Consider the following 13,607-nt stretch of genomic DNA (forward strand, 5'->3'; position numbering starts at 1 on the left):
GGACTCTTTGTCAGTGAGTGGAGCAATAGGATGAGGGGTAACAGTTTCAAACTGCAGGAGGATAGATTTAGATTAGATATAAGGAAGAAATTCTTTACTGTGAGGGTGGTGAGACACTGGACCAGGTTGCCCAGAGAAGTTGCAGATCCCCCTTCCTCAGAAGTGTTCAAGGCCAGGCTGGATGGGGCTTTGAGCAACCTTGTCTAGCGGGAGGTGTCCCTGCCCATGGCAGAGGGGTTGGAATGAGATGATCTTTAAGGCCCCTTCAACTCTAACCATTCTATGATTCTATGAAAAAGACACCAGACCAATATTTAGTCTGAATGCTGGATGCACGCATACAGAAACTTAAGATTAAATGACTGTAGCATAAGAATGGTTACATATGATCATCAACATAACCACAGAGAAGGACTTACTGTTCCAACATATTTATACAAGACAGGAAAAAGATTTTTAGGAACATTATGTTTTAGGAACATACAGCTTTCAGTGAGGCAGCTTTGACCTTAAAAATATATGATAATCAGTGGCATTATTCAACTGTAATTTGAAGACAACAAAAGTTAAATTCCAACATTTATAGGTGAGTTCTACTAACTGCCTTCTGTATGGCCCTGTGCCACTGAATTTTGCTTGACTGGAAATATTCCTGTGGCACTGCTCATTTAAATTGACATGACAAGAGTGACATTTCTCATTTCTTAGTATGCCATCTGAGCTGAATTGTAGACCTTCAGTTTTCTGTTTGCTGATGCTTCTAGCACATCCTTTGGACTTCTGGCAATAAGAGTTGTACAGAGAACTCAAGATTTGTACCGTGAGTAACAATGTCACGATACATCCTAAGAACTGCTTGGGAGTATCTTCAAGCTTTGCATAGAGCAAAATACATAAATTTCCCTTTACTATTTTTCTGCATGGTAAGCTTAAACTTCAAATAACTTCCAGTTTTTCTCAGCTGCTGATCTTCTCTTCATTTCAATGTTCACAGAAATTACAAAGATTACTTTTCCAGAGGAATATGTTGATAAACCGAACAGGTATCCTTTGAGCTAAAGCAAGTAAATTAGACAAGTCAACAACTGAAGCAAATTGCTTTCAGTTAATGACTGAGCTTATTAAGGTCAAGAAGATGTGAAAAAGATGATTTATCTCCCCCTCTTTCCCCCCCTCCAAGGAGTACCGCAAGTTATGCATTAGATTTACATGTGTTTAAGAAAAGGCAGAGGCGGCAGTCTTGTTAAATGCTTGTCTAGTACACAATTTTTCACAGTTCTTAAAAAAAAAAAAACAAACATGCAGCGCATATGGGGTAAAGATTTTTAAAAACTGAATCACAAGAAGGTAAGGAAAGAAAAGTAGTCTGTCTTTCAAATATTCTCAAGTACATTGTTACTTAGCAGCACATGAAACAACTGTCTAATTGATAAAACTGAGGAAGCATAGATATTACGTCTTTATTTGATTAGTTCTGCTCAACAACAATTAGATCTTTATACTCTATTCGTAAAGAAACTCTTTTTCATAAAGAAAAAAGATTGAAGTAGAAAATCTTTATATTCCATAAGGCTTGGTGACCTGGGGTTCCTAACAGCAGGGGCTACATCTCAGTAGATCAACTGTCTCACTGACACTTCTCCCCCTCCTGCAGATAGATATGCTTATGCTAATTACTGAAATATTATTTTCTGTCATCTTCCAATGTCTTAGGAACCAGAAACAAAGAGGCCCTAAGAGTAACCTGCAAGATGCTCGTAGCCTGCAGCTTTCTAGCCAAAATGGTAGGTCTTCAGACCAAGGCAGAGTCATAAACAATGTCCCCTTTAGTCTCCTCTTGCTAAGCAACTACTACTTATTCTGTGTTTCAGTCCTTCCTAGTAAGTCACGCTCTCAAAACTCTTGATCCTTATCGCTGCTCTCTACATGATGCTTTTGTTCACATTTTTCTCAAGCAAAACCCCAAACTAAATGCATCCAAGACCTGTTATGTTGCATCAGCACTTCAAACACGTCAAAATAGCTTTTTCCTGCAACATAGATTCAGCATTAGTTCAAGTTCATTTTGTGAGCCCCCTAACGCATGACCCTCTTTTCTGCCATCCACTCAGCTGCATAGCACATATGTATGCATGATTTCAGGATGAGAAACAATTCAATAGAAACAAATTTAAGGCAGGCCACTTCTCCAAAGGGCCGAGAGACATAAAGCCATCTGCATGCATGACTCTCCTGGTATGTGCATCACATGGACTTTCCCCTAAAATAAGATTTCACATTCAGGATAAACAAAAACACCTCACAATTTTCAGATTATGCCACGCCATGTGTTAACAATACAAGTAAGTTTCCTTCCCTGTTCCATGTAAAATATGTATGTGTACAGCTTAATGCATTAGAGACTACCTAACTGCAAGTTCTACCTACAGTACAACCTCTCTGCAGACCAAATGTATATATTAATGAAATCTTGCAAAAATCATGACTGCTCTACTGAGACAGCGAAGGAAGTTTTCCAGTTAGTAATTATTGTCCGTCCCTTTCAGATATTTAAGCCCATTTAGTTGTACATCTTCAAGTCTACACAATACCACATAAGCAGTTTGACCATCAAGCAGCAATATCACATTACCCTTAGACATCTTAAAGAATTTACATTTTGCCTTATCACACAAGCCAATGGTACCCAGTTTTTCTAAGAGCTCAAGTCAGTCATCTTATCCTGATGATGCATCAGACTCGTGCACTATAACTGCTTTGCTAACACACAAACAGGTCTACTGTGCTTGTGAAGTTATACCCTGTGCTCCAGTAAACAACTTACTGCACAAGTTTATTGCATTAGGTTTGCAGATGATGTCAAACTGGGGTGACCAGTCAACATACTTGAGGGCAGGGTTGCCATTCAGAGGGACCTGGACAGGCTGGGGGAACAAGCTGACAGGAACCTTATGAAATTCAACAGGACAACAGTCCTCTGCATGGGAAGGAAGAGCCCCTTGTCTTGTACAGGCTGACGCTGCCCAGCCAGGGAGCAGCTCTGCTGAAAAAACCCCGAAGGTCTTGGTAGGCACCAAGCTGAACACGAGCCAGCAACGTGCCCTGGCAAGGAGGGCCAACAGCATCCTCAGCTGTATTAATAGGAACAGAGCCAGCAGACTGAGAGCCCCAGAGAGAAGCAGCTATTCTCCTCAGCTTGGCACTCAGACTGCTTTTGGAATACTGGCTCTACTGTCTACAATGTCTAAGAAAGACATTGATAAATGAAAACTTTCAGTGAAGGGCCACCAAGGTAGACGGGCACTGTAAGAAGAGGCTGAGAGAGAACAGAGCTTCTCCAGCCTGAAGAAGAGATGGTTTTGAAGAACTGTAACTGCAACCTTCCTATACCTTCTAGATAACTTCCCCACAGGTGTCAGGCTCTTCAGTGATGTACAGTGAATGAACAAAAGACAACAGACATAGTGGACAAACAGGAGAGCTTTTGACTAGATAAAAGGTAAAAACCTAATTGCCCAGAGCAATTGTGCAGTTTTCAACCTTGGACATTTTTCAAGGCCCAACCCGTTAGAGTACTGGGAAACCTAGCCTGAGGTCAGTCTTCCCTACTTTAAGCAGGACTAAACAGTCTTGCTTGCAATTCCACTTATCAGTAACTATGACTCCTCCCACGTTTTTCTGGCAGGCAATGCAGATGCATGAGGCTACCACCAAACCAGCCAGAGGAATATCCACACATTTAACACAAGGAGGTGTGCTGCTTACTGACAAACAGAGAGGTATTATTCATACATGTAGTAACTTGAAAGGCAGCCATGAGCACGCAGGTTCTCAATAAAACAACAGCTTTAGAACTGTTTTAACGTTAGAAATGGGAATTAACCAGAAAAATTAAGATAAAAATGCAACATGACACATTAAAACAAAAATGCAATACAGTGAAAGGATACCATATTACTAGAACAAACTGTAGATTATAAACTAATCTAGAAATTGACTGAAACAGATATAAACTGAACTTCAGTAAAACATCCGACACATCAGAACCCTATCCAACAGTAAAAAACAGACTAAGAATTTTAAACTATGTCAAAAATTCAGTGAAAAGGAGAGTGAAATAGAAACTAGCAGACTGGAGGGGTATATTAATGAGTTCCCAATGGACTAGTTTTTAAAACAGTTCCATTGCACATCAGCAAACAAACTCGGAAGCGCAATCAACAGCAAAGGCTGGGCAAAAGGACACACAACAAATTCTGTAGCCCCAAAGCTTAGAGGAAAAAACCAGGGCGAGATACAGTAGTACAAAGCATAACATGAAGTAAAAGATCATTTAACATACATATACCCAGGAAATAGTCAAGAATTTCTATAAACTAGTAGCGCAGAAGTCGGAAGAAGAGATTGTGCATACATTAACATATCACAAGATGACTGAGTCACCAGCCTGATACATTCCAAGATCACATTTGCTTCTTATGCTTGTACCAACCGAAGTATTTTCAGACATGAAAGTGAAGCATTAGCATCTTTGTAAAGGGTGCTGGTACATTTCACATGTGCTTCATCCGGAACAGTGTGTACAAGAAAACTTGCAGAATTGTGTCTCCCCAGTTTGAAGCCTCTCTCATACTTTATCATACACCCGTTAATTTCTTAGAAGTGAAGTACTGAATAAGGATGAAGTGAAGAAATAACCTACTTACTCTTATGCCTGCTTTACTCTGAGACAGATTTTCAGAAAGGAAGATACTAACTTTTACAGCAGGACTTGACACATGTACTATAATTTGGCCTTGCACATTTGCCCAAGTTGCAGAAGGCAAAGGCAGGGTCTATGAGAATGAAGAACCGCCCACTATAGGAGAAGATCAGGTTTGAGACCATCTGAGGAACCTGAAGGTACGTAAGTCCATGGGACCTGATGAAATCCATCCACAGGTCTTGAGGCAGCTGGCAGATGAAGTCGCTAAGCCGCTCTCCATTATATTTGAAAAATTGTGGCAGTCTGGCGAAGTTCCTGCTGACTGGAAAAGGGGAAACATAACCTCAATTATCAAAAAGGGAAAAAAGGATGACCCAGGGAACTACAGACCGGCCAGTCTCACCGCTGTGCCTGGCAAGATCATGGAGCAGATCCTCCTGGAAACTCTGCTAAGGCACATGGAAAATAAGGAGGTGATTGGTGATAGCCAACATGGCTTCACCACAGGCAAATTGTGCCTCATGAATTCGGTGGCCTTCTATGATGTTGCCACTGCATTGGTAGATAAGGGGAGAGCAATTGACATCATCTACCTGGACTTATGCAAAGTGTTTAACACTGTCCTGCACAACATCCTGGTCTCTAAATTGGACAGGCATGGATTTGACGGATGGACCACTTGGTGGATAAGGAACTGGCTAGATGGCCGCACTCAAAGGGTTGCAGTCAATGGCTCAATGTCCACATGGAAACCAGTGACGAGTGCTGTTCCTCGGGGGTCAGTACTGGGACCAGTGCTGTTTAACATCTTTGACGGTGACATGGACAGTGGGATTGAGTGCATCGTCAGCAAGTTTGACGACGACACCAAGCTGTGTGGCATGGTCAACATGCTGAAGGGAAGGGATACCATCCAGAGGGACCTGCACAGGCTCGAGAGGTGGGCCTGCATGAACCTCGTGAAGTTCAACCAGGCCAAGGGCAAGGTCCTCCACCTGGGTCACAGCAACCCCAGGCACAAATACAGGTTGGGTGGAGAATGGCTTGAGAGCAGCCCTGAGGAGAAGGGCCTGGGGCTGCTGCTGGACGAGAAGCTCAAAATGAGCAAGCAATGTGCACTTGCAGCCCAGAAAGCAAACCACATCCTGGGCTGCATCAAAAGAAGCGTGGCCAGCAGGTCGAGGCAGGTGATTCTACCCCTCTACTCCAGTCTGGTGAGACCACACCTGGAGTACTGCGTCCAGCTCCGGAGTCCTCAGCACAAGAAGGACATGGACCTGTTGGAACGGGTCCAGCAGAGGGCTACGAAGATGATCAGAGGGCTGGAACACCTCTCCCATAAAGACAGGAAGTGAGAGTTGGGGTTGTTCAGCCTGGAGAAGAGGAGGCTCCACGGAGACCTTATAGCAGCCTTCCAGTACTACAAGGGGGCCTATAGAAAACATGGGGAGGGACTCTTTGTCAGGGAGTGGAGCGACAGGAGGAGGGGTAACAGTCTCAAACTGCACGAGGATAGATTCAGATTAGATATTAGGAAGAAATTCTTTACTGTGAGGGTGGTGAGGCAGTGGAACAAGTTGCCCACGGAGGCCCCACTCCTGGAAGTGTTCAAGACCAGACTGGATCACAGAATCACAGAATGGTAGGGTTGGAAGGGACCTCTGGAGATCATCTAGTCCAACCCCCCTGCCAGAGCAGGATCACCCAGAGCAGGCTGCACAGGAATGCGTCCAGGTGGGCTTTGAACGTCTCCAGAGACGGAGACTCCACCACCTCTCTGGGCAGCCTGTTCCAGTGCTCTGCCACCCTCAAAGGAAAGAAGTTCCTCCTCATGTTTAGGTGGAACTTCCCATGTTCAAGTTTGTGCCTGTTACCTCTTGTCCTGACACTGGGCACCACTGAAAAGAGCCTGGCCCCATCCTCCTGACACCCACCCTTTAAGTATTTATAAGCATTGATAAGATCCCCCCTCAGTCGTCTTTTTTCCAGACTGAAGAGACCCAAATCCCTCAGCCTTTCTTCATAAGAGAGGTGTTCCAATGCCCTAATCATCTTGGTAGCCCTTTGCTGTACCCTCTCCAGCAGTTCCCTGTCCTTCTTGAGCCAGGGAGCCCAGAACTGGACACAGTACTCCGGGTGCGGCCTCACCAAGGCAGAGTAGAGGGGGAGGATGACCTCCCTCGACCTGCTGGCCACACTCTTCTTGATGCACCCCAGGATGCCATTGGCCTTCTTGGCCACAAGGGCACATTGCTGGCTCATGGTCATCCTGTTGCCCACCAGGACTCCCAGGTCTCTTTCCACCAAGCTGCTCTCCAGCAGGTCAGCCCCCAACCTGTACTGATGCATGGGGCAGGATGAGGCTTTGAGTAGCCTGGTCAGGTGGGAGGTGTCCCTGCCCATGGCAGGGCAGTTGTAACAAGATGATCTCTAAGGTCCCTTCCAACCCAAACCATTCTATGATTCTATCATTTGTCTTTCTAATGCACTGCCACTGCCTTCACCGTAGTACAGAGGACTGACGGGCCACATGGCTTACCAGATATACTGTGTATGGTTACACGACTAATCAAGACTCAAAAGCTGATAAGAAAAAATGTAAACAAACCCACAAGCCACCTTGTTCAGAACTGAACAATCAAGTTGAGCCTGAGGGAGGGAAAAAACAACCAAAAAAATATCTTTTCATAGAAGGCAGCTAGAACAACTTCCCTGACAGGCTGGTTAAGAGGATTCTCTGAACAAGAAGTTCTGAATGACTGATTTTAATTTCTTTAAATTCTGTACTTAATGAGAAACATACTGCAGGAAGTCAAGGCTGCCTGTGCAGTGCATCTTCTCCCTACATGAAGTGACCACAGACAGAAGCGAGGTAAAAACATCTAGGAGGGAAGAAGCATGAGACTCCAAGTATGGAAGTATATCCTCACAGAATCAAAGTGTTATCTGGAAGAATGCTCCTGAGTACATCTATTCCATCCTCCAGTTTGAAGTGGTAATATTGTCAACATCAAATTAGGTCAGCTTAAAACTGTAACCTGCCCCAGTGACAGACCACCCTCCTTGTGCTGTTTTGTTGGTTTGCTTTTTTTTTTTCCCCTTTTTAATATTGTTCAATTTGAGCCTCCCAAGCCAAAAACTGTGGCTACTGCTCCTTCTTTTATCACCTCTTACAACTGGGAAAAGCATGCCGCTTCAGGTAGATATAGGTCACCTCTAAGTCGCCTTGGTCTCCTCTTTGCAAGACTAAAGCCCCTCAGTCCCTCCTATGACCCTCACAGGTCATATGCCCTATGCCCCTACACATGCTGCCTGGACCCTCCACTGTTTCACAGCAGCCTTCTTTAACAGTGGTGCACCAAACTGAAGAGCATTTTCGAAGTACAGCCTCACCAGTGCCACAGAAGAGAAGTAAAACCATGTCCCTCACTCTGCTAGCCGCGCTCCCCATTTACACAGCTCAAAGCACACAGCATACTGCACCATGAGGCATGCTGTTGGCTCATTTAAGTAGTAAGTTTGCATAGATGAGACTCGAATTAAACTGAATGTTCCAAGTTAATTCCACAGTGAAGATAATCCTTAATCACACATTCCCTAAAGCTTTGAGTTGCACCTTAAAACAAATAAAAATGCATGCAACTTCAACACACTAACCTACAATATATACCAATAAACAAGAAAGCTACATTCTGTTCTGGCTAAAGTTTCTAGGTAAATCTAGGCCTTGAATACATACATAGCAGCTCTTTCTGGAAATTATCAATAGACTAGAAGTTATATTTCAAAGCCTACAAGGCTTTTTTTTTTTTAAAGGAATTTTATACTCTGAAATTATTGGTAGCGCCTTTACTAAAGCCAGATTCTTTCTCTAGAATTTCTGGTTCTCCTTGCATTTTTATCCTCCACCACAACAACGAATAGACAAAATAGCTTTCTAAAGTTATTTCATGGACTTAGCTGCTGACACAAACAATGTAAACTGGTTAAACAGGTTTACAGCCTCCTATGGCACTACTCAGACTCCCAGTGTCTCCTTCTCCCTACTAAGAAATACTATAAACTGTTCTGCATGTACCCAAAGAAGTACACAGGATCAGAACAGAGATTTAAGGTCCAGCATTTCACTATACTTGCCTCCCTGAACTTGGAAAATTTATAGAGCAGCTGTTCAACTGTTTAGAAAGACAAGCAAAAAAACAGTAAACATAAATTTACTAATATTACATGAATAACATTGAGATACTTATATTGTAGAAGTGAAGTTAAGAATAATTAAGAATAAAAAAAAAGGTTGTTTTTCTGTTTCAGGAATGTGGAAACAGGGATTTAAGGTATTTATGAAGAACTATTCTTTTAAGAAGTAATGCATAGATACGACTGAACCATGCAAAGAAAATGAACACTGGAAAGATGCTTCTGGAAGCCCTAAGTGTGAAAAAACAGCTAGAGTAATAGGTAGGCCTGGATCCAGAACACTGCATACAGACATTGAACATTTGGAGTAGTTAGAATTTGCCATTAAAGTTTAAGTTAGTGTCAGGGGACCCATCTCTAATTAAAACAGAGGCTGGATTTCAACTTATTGTAATCATTGTTACAGCTTCCGCAGCCACCAGGGCACAGGCGGTATGTGAAAGCCAGCAAAACGCTTGCCAGAAGAATTCTGTAATCACAAGAATTTGCTTCTGCCCATAACTGACAGAAACCCCATGAAAGGGCCAGGATCTAACCGACTCACAGTGTGCTTTGCCTAGGTTAGGAAAAACCCAAAAGGCATGGTTCTGTCAAAAGGGCACATCAAATTCTATACACACAGAAACCCACCCTGCATTCCAGAACTGCAGTCACCTTTCATTAACATTATTTAACATTGTCATTAACATGTCATTGTACATTAACATGAATTTCAAGTACTACATAATGAAATTATCTGAGGAAATACACTTCCTGCTCACAGCTAGGGAAACCCCAAAACATTATAATACACTCTAAGTTAATCCTTTGTCCCAGACCAAGAGGGGAACTACAGTCACAGAGAGCTTCTCCCTCCAACAAATCACACGTATCACAGGGAACGATGCTTTAGACTAACAGCTGAACACACGGCCTTGTAACTGATCAGAAGATGCTAAAGAGTTTTACTGCCATTCTGCTTCTGCAAAGGAGTGTAAGTAATCTTTGTCAACAAGCCTTTAACAGTCTGTAGAGGCCTATTCAAGGTACTTCACCTCACTGCTGAAACAAAAGTTGCTGTGTCTTTCTCTCCCTGTATGCCTTGGGGGAGAGGGACACGAATTAAAGAAAGAAAGGGTGGCACTGTAAATATAGCTGGTTACCTATTATCGTTTCTGTGATCCAAGGCACACAAGGAGACATCATCTACATCTGAGACTGCATGGGCATCCCTGCTGCCTTGCCCACTACAGTGAGTACCAGATCGTGTTTCTCTGGATAAAGAGCTCTTCCAAATACTCTTCCGAAATAACTTAAACTAGCAAAGGAACTTAATGGTCTTTAATACTACCTTTCAGCAGAGACCCAACTTCAACCTTATGTACAGACAATGACAAATGTGTGATCATCCATTTAGCACAGAGCTTTTTGAAACAGAAAAAAAAGGGAAAAGGTTTACTATTCATTGCATTCTGCTCTTCAGATTCTTAGAAAGCATTTTCACAAACTTAACTTTGTATATCTTTTTTTTTTCCAAGCACTCCTTAGACCATGCTGCTTTTATTAGCTATGCCACAGTTTGTTTTTAATTTCCAATTAATAGTGACCCTAGAGTCCGGTCCTCTTCTGCACAGTCTGTGTGCATCCACTGTCCACCCCTCCAGTTTTCATAGCACTTCTTACCAATCTGAGTACTCACTGCAGATGAGTAAGTTACAATACCCGTACTTACAGCCCAACGGCATCATCAAGAAAAGGGGTGACAAAAGCAGCCCTTTTACCCCCAGGCACGGGACAAAAAGAGTCACTTACTGTCTCCTGACTGACCTGTTTGACTACTAAAAGACAGAGGTACTACTTCTGCCCTTACCATCATCAAACCTACTTCCAAAGTGCTATTGACGGTTCCTCAGGAGCACAAGAGGCAGAAAACACCTTGTACACAAAGGAGACCTCAAACCTAGCAGCTTGTGCTCCACTTGCTTTTCCTCACCCTGGACAATGAGGTCCTAAGAAAATGGGATGGGGGGGAAGCATGTAATGAAAGTGAATGCCGTAGTACTGTCACTGAAACTTGGAAGACGTACAGCAAGAACAGAATAGGTTTTTTGTTATTAGACCCGTGTTCTGGTGCAACCCCTCCGGGGCGCAGCCTCCGCTCGGGCCGGAGCCCCGGTGGGCCAGGCCGCGGCCCATGTGCCGCCCCCGCCCCCCCTTCCCCCTCTTTCCCCACCGCCTCCTCCCTCGGCGGCCGCTCGGAGCCGCCCCGGCGCGGCCCGCGGAGCAGAGGAGAGCGGCCCGCTACAGGTCTGCCCGACAAGGCTGCGAGCCAGGGGCACGGCGGGGACCCGCGGGCCGCCCCCCGCCGGGGAAGGGACCCTCTCCCCGTCCTGCTCCCGCACCCTCTCGCTTCCCCCGGGGCTCGCTCCCTTCCAGGAAAGCTCAGAGGGGGCGAGAAGCCCCCGGTGCCCGGAGAAGCCCCTGACCGAGCGCTGCCCCCGCCGCCCCCCGCACGCCTTTCCTTCCCCGCCGGTACCTGGCGCCGACTCGGCGGGGCCCGCTGCCTCGCGGCTCCGGCCGTCCTGGAAGCGGACCTGGCGGAGGCCGCCGGGCACGGCCCCCCAGAGTCGGGTGGCGGTGCCGCGCAGGAGGCGGCCGCCCTTGCCGGTGAAGGCAGTGAGGTAGTCCATGGCAGGGGGCTCCTAACGCCCGGGGGGGCCCATGGCCGGGCCGGACACGCAGCTCGGCGCGGTCGCCAGCCCCGCTCCACAACTTGTGCAAACTTTGGGGCTCGGCCCCGCCTCCATTTAAAGGAGCCGCGGCGCCGCCGCCGGCGCTGGGCGCGGAGGGGCGCGACGCGGGGGCCGTGCGGGGAGCGAGCCGTGCGGGGAGCGGGCCGTAACCGCCGGAGCCGAGGGGGCACGAGGGGGGTCTGCGCCCGCCTCCCCCCACCTAGGGGTGCGCCGGGCCGGGGCAGGCCCACGGGGCGCGGCGCGGGGTTGTGCGGGGCGTGCAGGCCGCGGCCGCCCTCCGACGGAGGGGTAGCGTCTCCTCAGCGTGTGGCTCCTACCGCAGCCGCCTCCCTCAGCGCCCCGCAGCCTTCAGGGCTCCCCGTTCTTCCACAAGACGGCGGAGGGGGGAGGCGGGCCTCCCGAACTTCCCTCCGTCGCAAGAAGACGGCCCGCCCGCAGCCGGGGAAAGCTCGTGGGGGCGTAGGCCCGAGGCGGTTCATGAGAGCCATGAGCAGGAGCGGTGGGCGCCTGGGTCTCCTCACTGCCTCTGCGACCAGGACGCTGGGGACATTGGTTCCTTCCAGGCTCCCGCAGGCTCCTGGCCACCTGTACATCTTTATGAACGCAGTCTGGGGTTTGAGTGAGGTTTTGTGAAAGCGCAAGAAGAAATTTTTCACTAGGAGGGTGGTGAGGCACTGGAGCAGGTTGCCCAGAGGTGTGGATGCCCCTTCCCTGGAATTGTTCAAGGCCAGGTTGGATGGGGCTTTGAGTGGGTCTAGGGGGAGGTGTCCCTGCCCATGGACCTCTCTAAGGTCCCTTCCAACCCGAACCATTCTGTGATTCTATGATTGCTTTACAGTGATGTGCTGCGAAGCTTTCTATTAACTTTTAGCTTCACATCTCTGCTTCCCTTTACTAAGAAGCATGAAAACCATGAATCAAGGCAACCTCTTACTCTTAAATCTCGCAGTTTTGGATATTAAGATGTTTTACCACAGCACCTGTAAAACACCACCACGCGTGTGGTTTTGCTGTTTCACCTTTGGTCACTCACATTCTTAGACTTTACTGCCATCTGGGATGCCACCGTCCTTGCTGTGCTCGCCTAGCCATGTCCCTTGTCCTCCTTTGCGTGTTAGCCAGCTTTGATACCTGGCTCAGCCTTTGAACTCTCCACGTCACTTCAGTCTTCCAGCAGAACTTACTTCATATACGAATGTGTCTTTCTTTTTGAAAGAGGCATTCGATTTGTGGTGTTCATTTGTACCCTCGAATTCTTCGTCCTCACAATTCTTGAAACTTTTAAGGTTTGAAGAAATAAAACCAGTTAGAACGTGATCAACATTTTAACAGAGAAAGAAATATCTCGGGCATTGAATCTCATGATTAAGATCTGCCTTATGATGTGTGTTCTGCATGTATTGAGGCTGGAAGAACAGCCATATCATTATATTTACAACCTGTGCCATAGACCTTAATAACGCAGAACTGTAAGCTAATGTGTTTATATTCTAATCAGAGTATGATGCAATTATATGCTGCATCTAGCTGAAAATGAAAGCATTGTTTAATAAAAAAAATACTCTTGTTGAGCCAAATCTATTGTGTACATGCAGAACGGAGGAACAAAATGCTGAGCTATCTCAGCTGCTATTCACTTGTAGCAGCTGCTCAATTAAATCAGAGTTTAACGTCAGCATTTTGGAGTGCTGATTTCTGAGGGTTACTTGATGTAAACAGTACACTCAAATCAACCTTTCTACTACTTAAATCAGTTCCTTCTTGGGAGATAATGATGTTCAAGACTTTTTTCAAATAAAACCTTCTCACGGAAACAGAACAAGAAATTTTCAGCAGAATGAGCTCTCCCTCCCTCCCCCTGAAACCTGCCAGTAGAAATGGATGTGTAATCTGTCTGTTCCAGGACTAATGAATAAATCAGGAACTGCGGAGTCACTGCATGGTCTAAGTACCACTAGATGTTTAGTATATAA

General features: G+C 45.9%; 1 protein-coding gene across 7 annotated transcripts in view; it reads right to left on the reverse strand.

Moving 5' to 3' along the window:
- The window catches only part of OXR1 (oxidation resistance 1), a 372,567-nt gene that overhangs the window by 156,209 nt on the left and 202,751 nt on the right, over positions 1-13,607 (reverse strand). For 2 of the 7 annotated variants that reach the window (XM_054193061.1, XM_054193060.1), the window contains exon 1: positions 11,418-11,670. The exons of 4 other annotated variants lie outside the window; for them this stretch is intronic. In XM_054193061.1, coding sequence (XP_054049036.1) covers positions 11,418-11,571 — 154 coding nt within the window. In that variant the 5' untranslated portion in view covers positions 11,572-11,670. Of the gene's footprint in view, positions 1-11,417; positions 11,671-13,607 lie in introns of those variants that run through there. One more of the 7 variants, XM_054193066.1, reaches the window with a different exon arrangement.

The sequence above is a fragment of the Rissa tridactyla genome, chromosome 2 (genome assembly GCF_028500815.1).
Source record: "Rissa tridactyla isolate bRisTri1 chromosome 2, bRisTri1.patW.cur.20221130, whole genome shotgun sequence".
Lineage (NCBI taxonomy): Eukaryota > Metazoa > Chordata > Aves > Charadriiformes > Laridae > Rissa > Rissa tridactyla.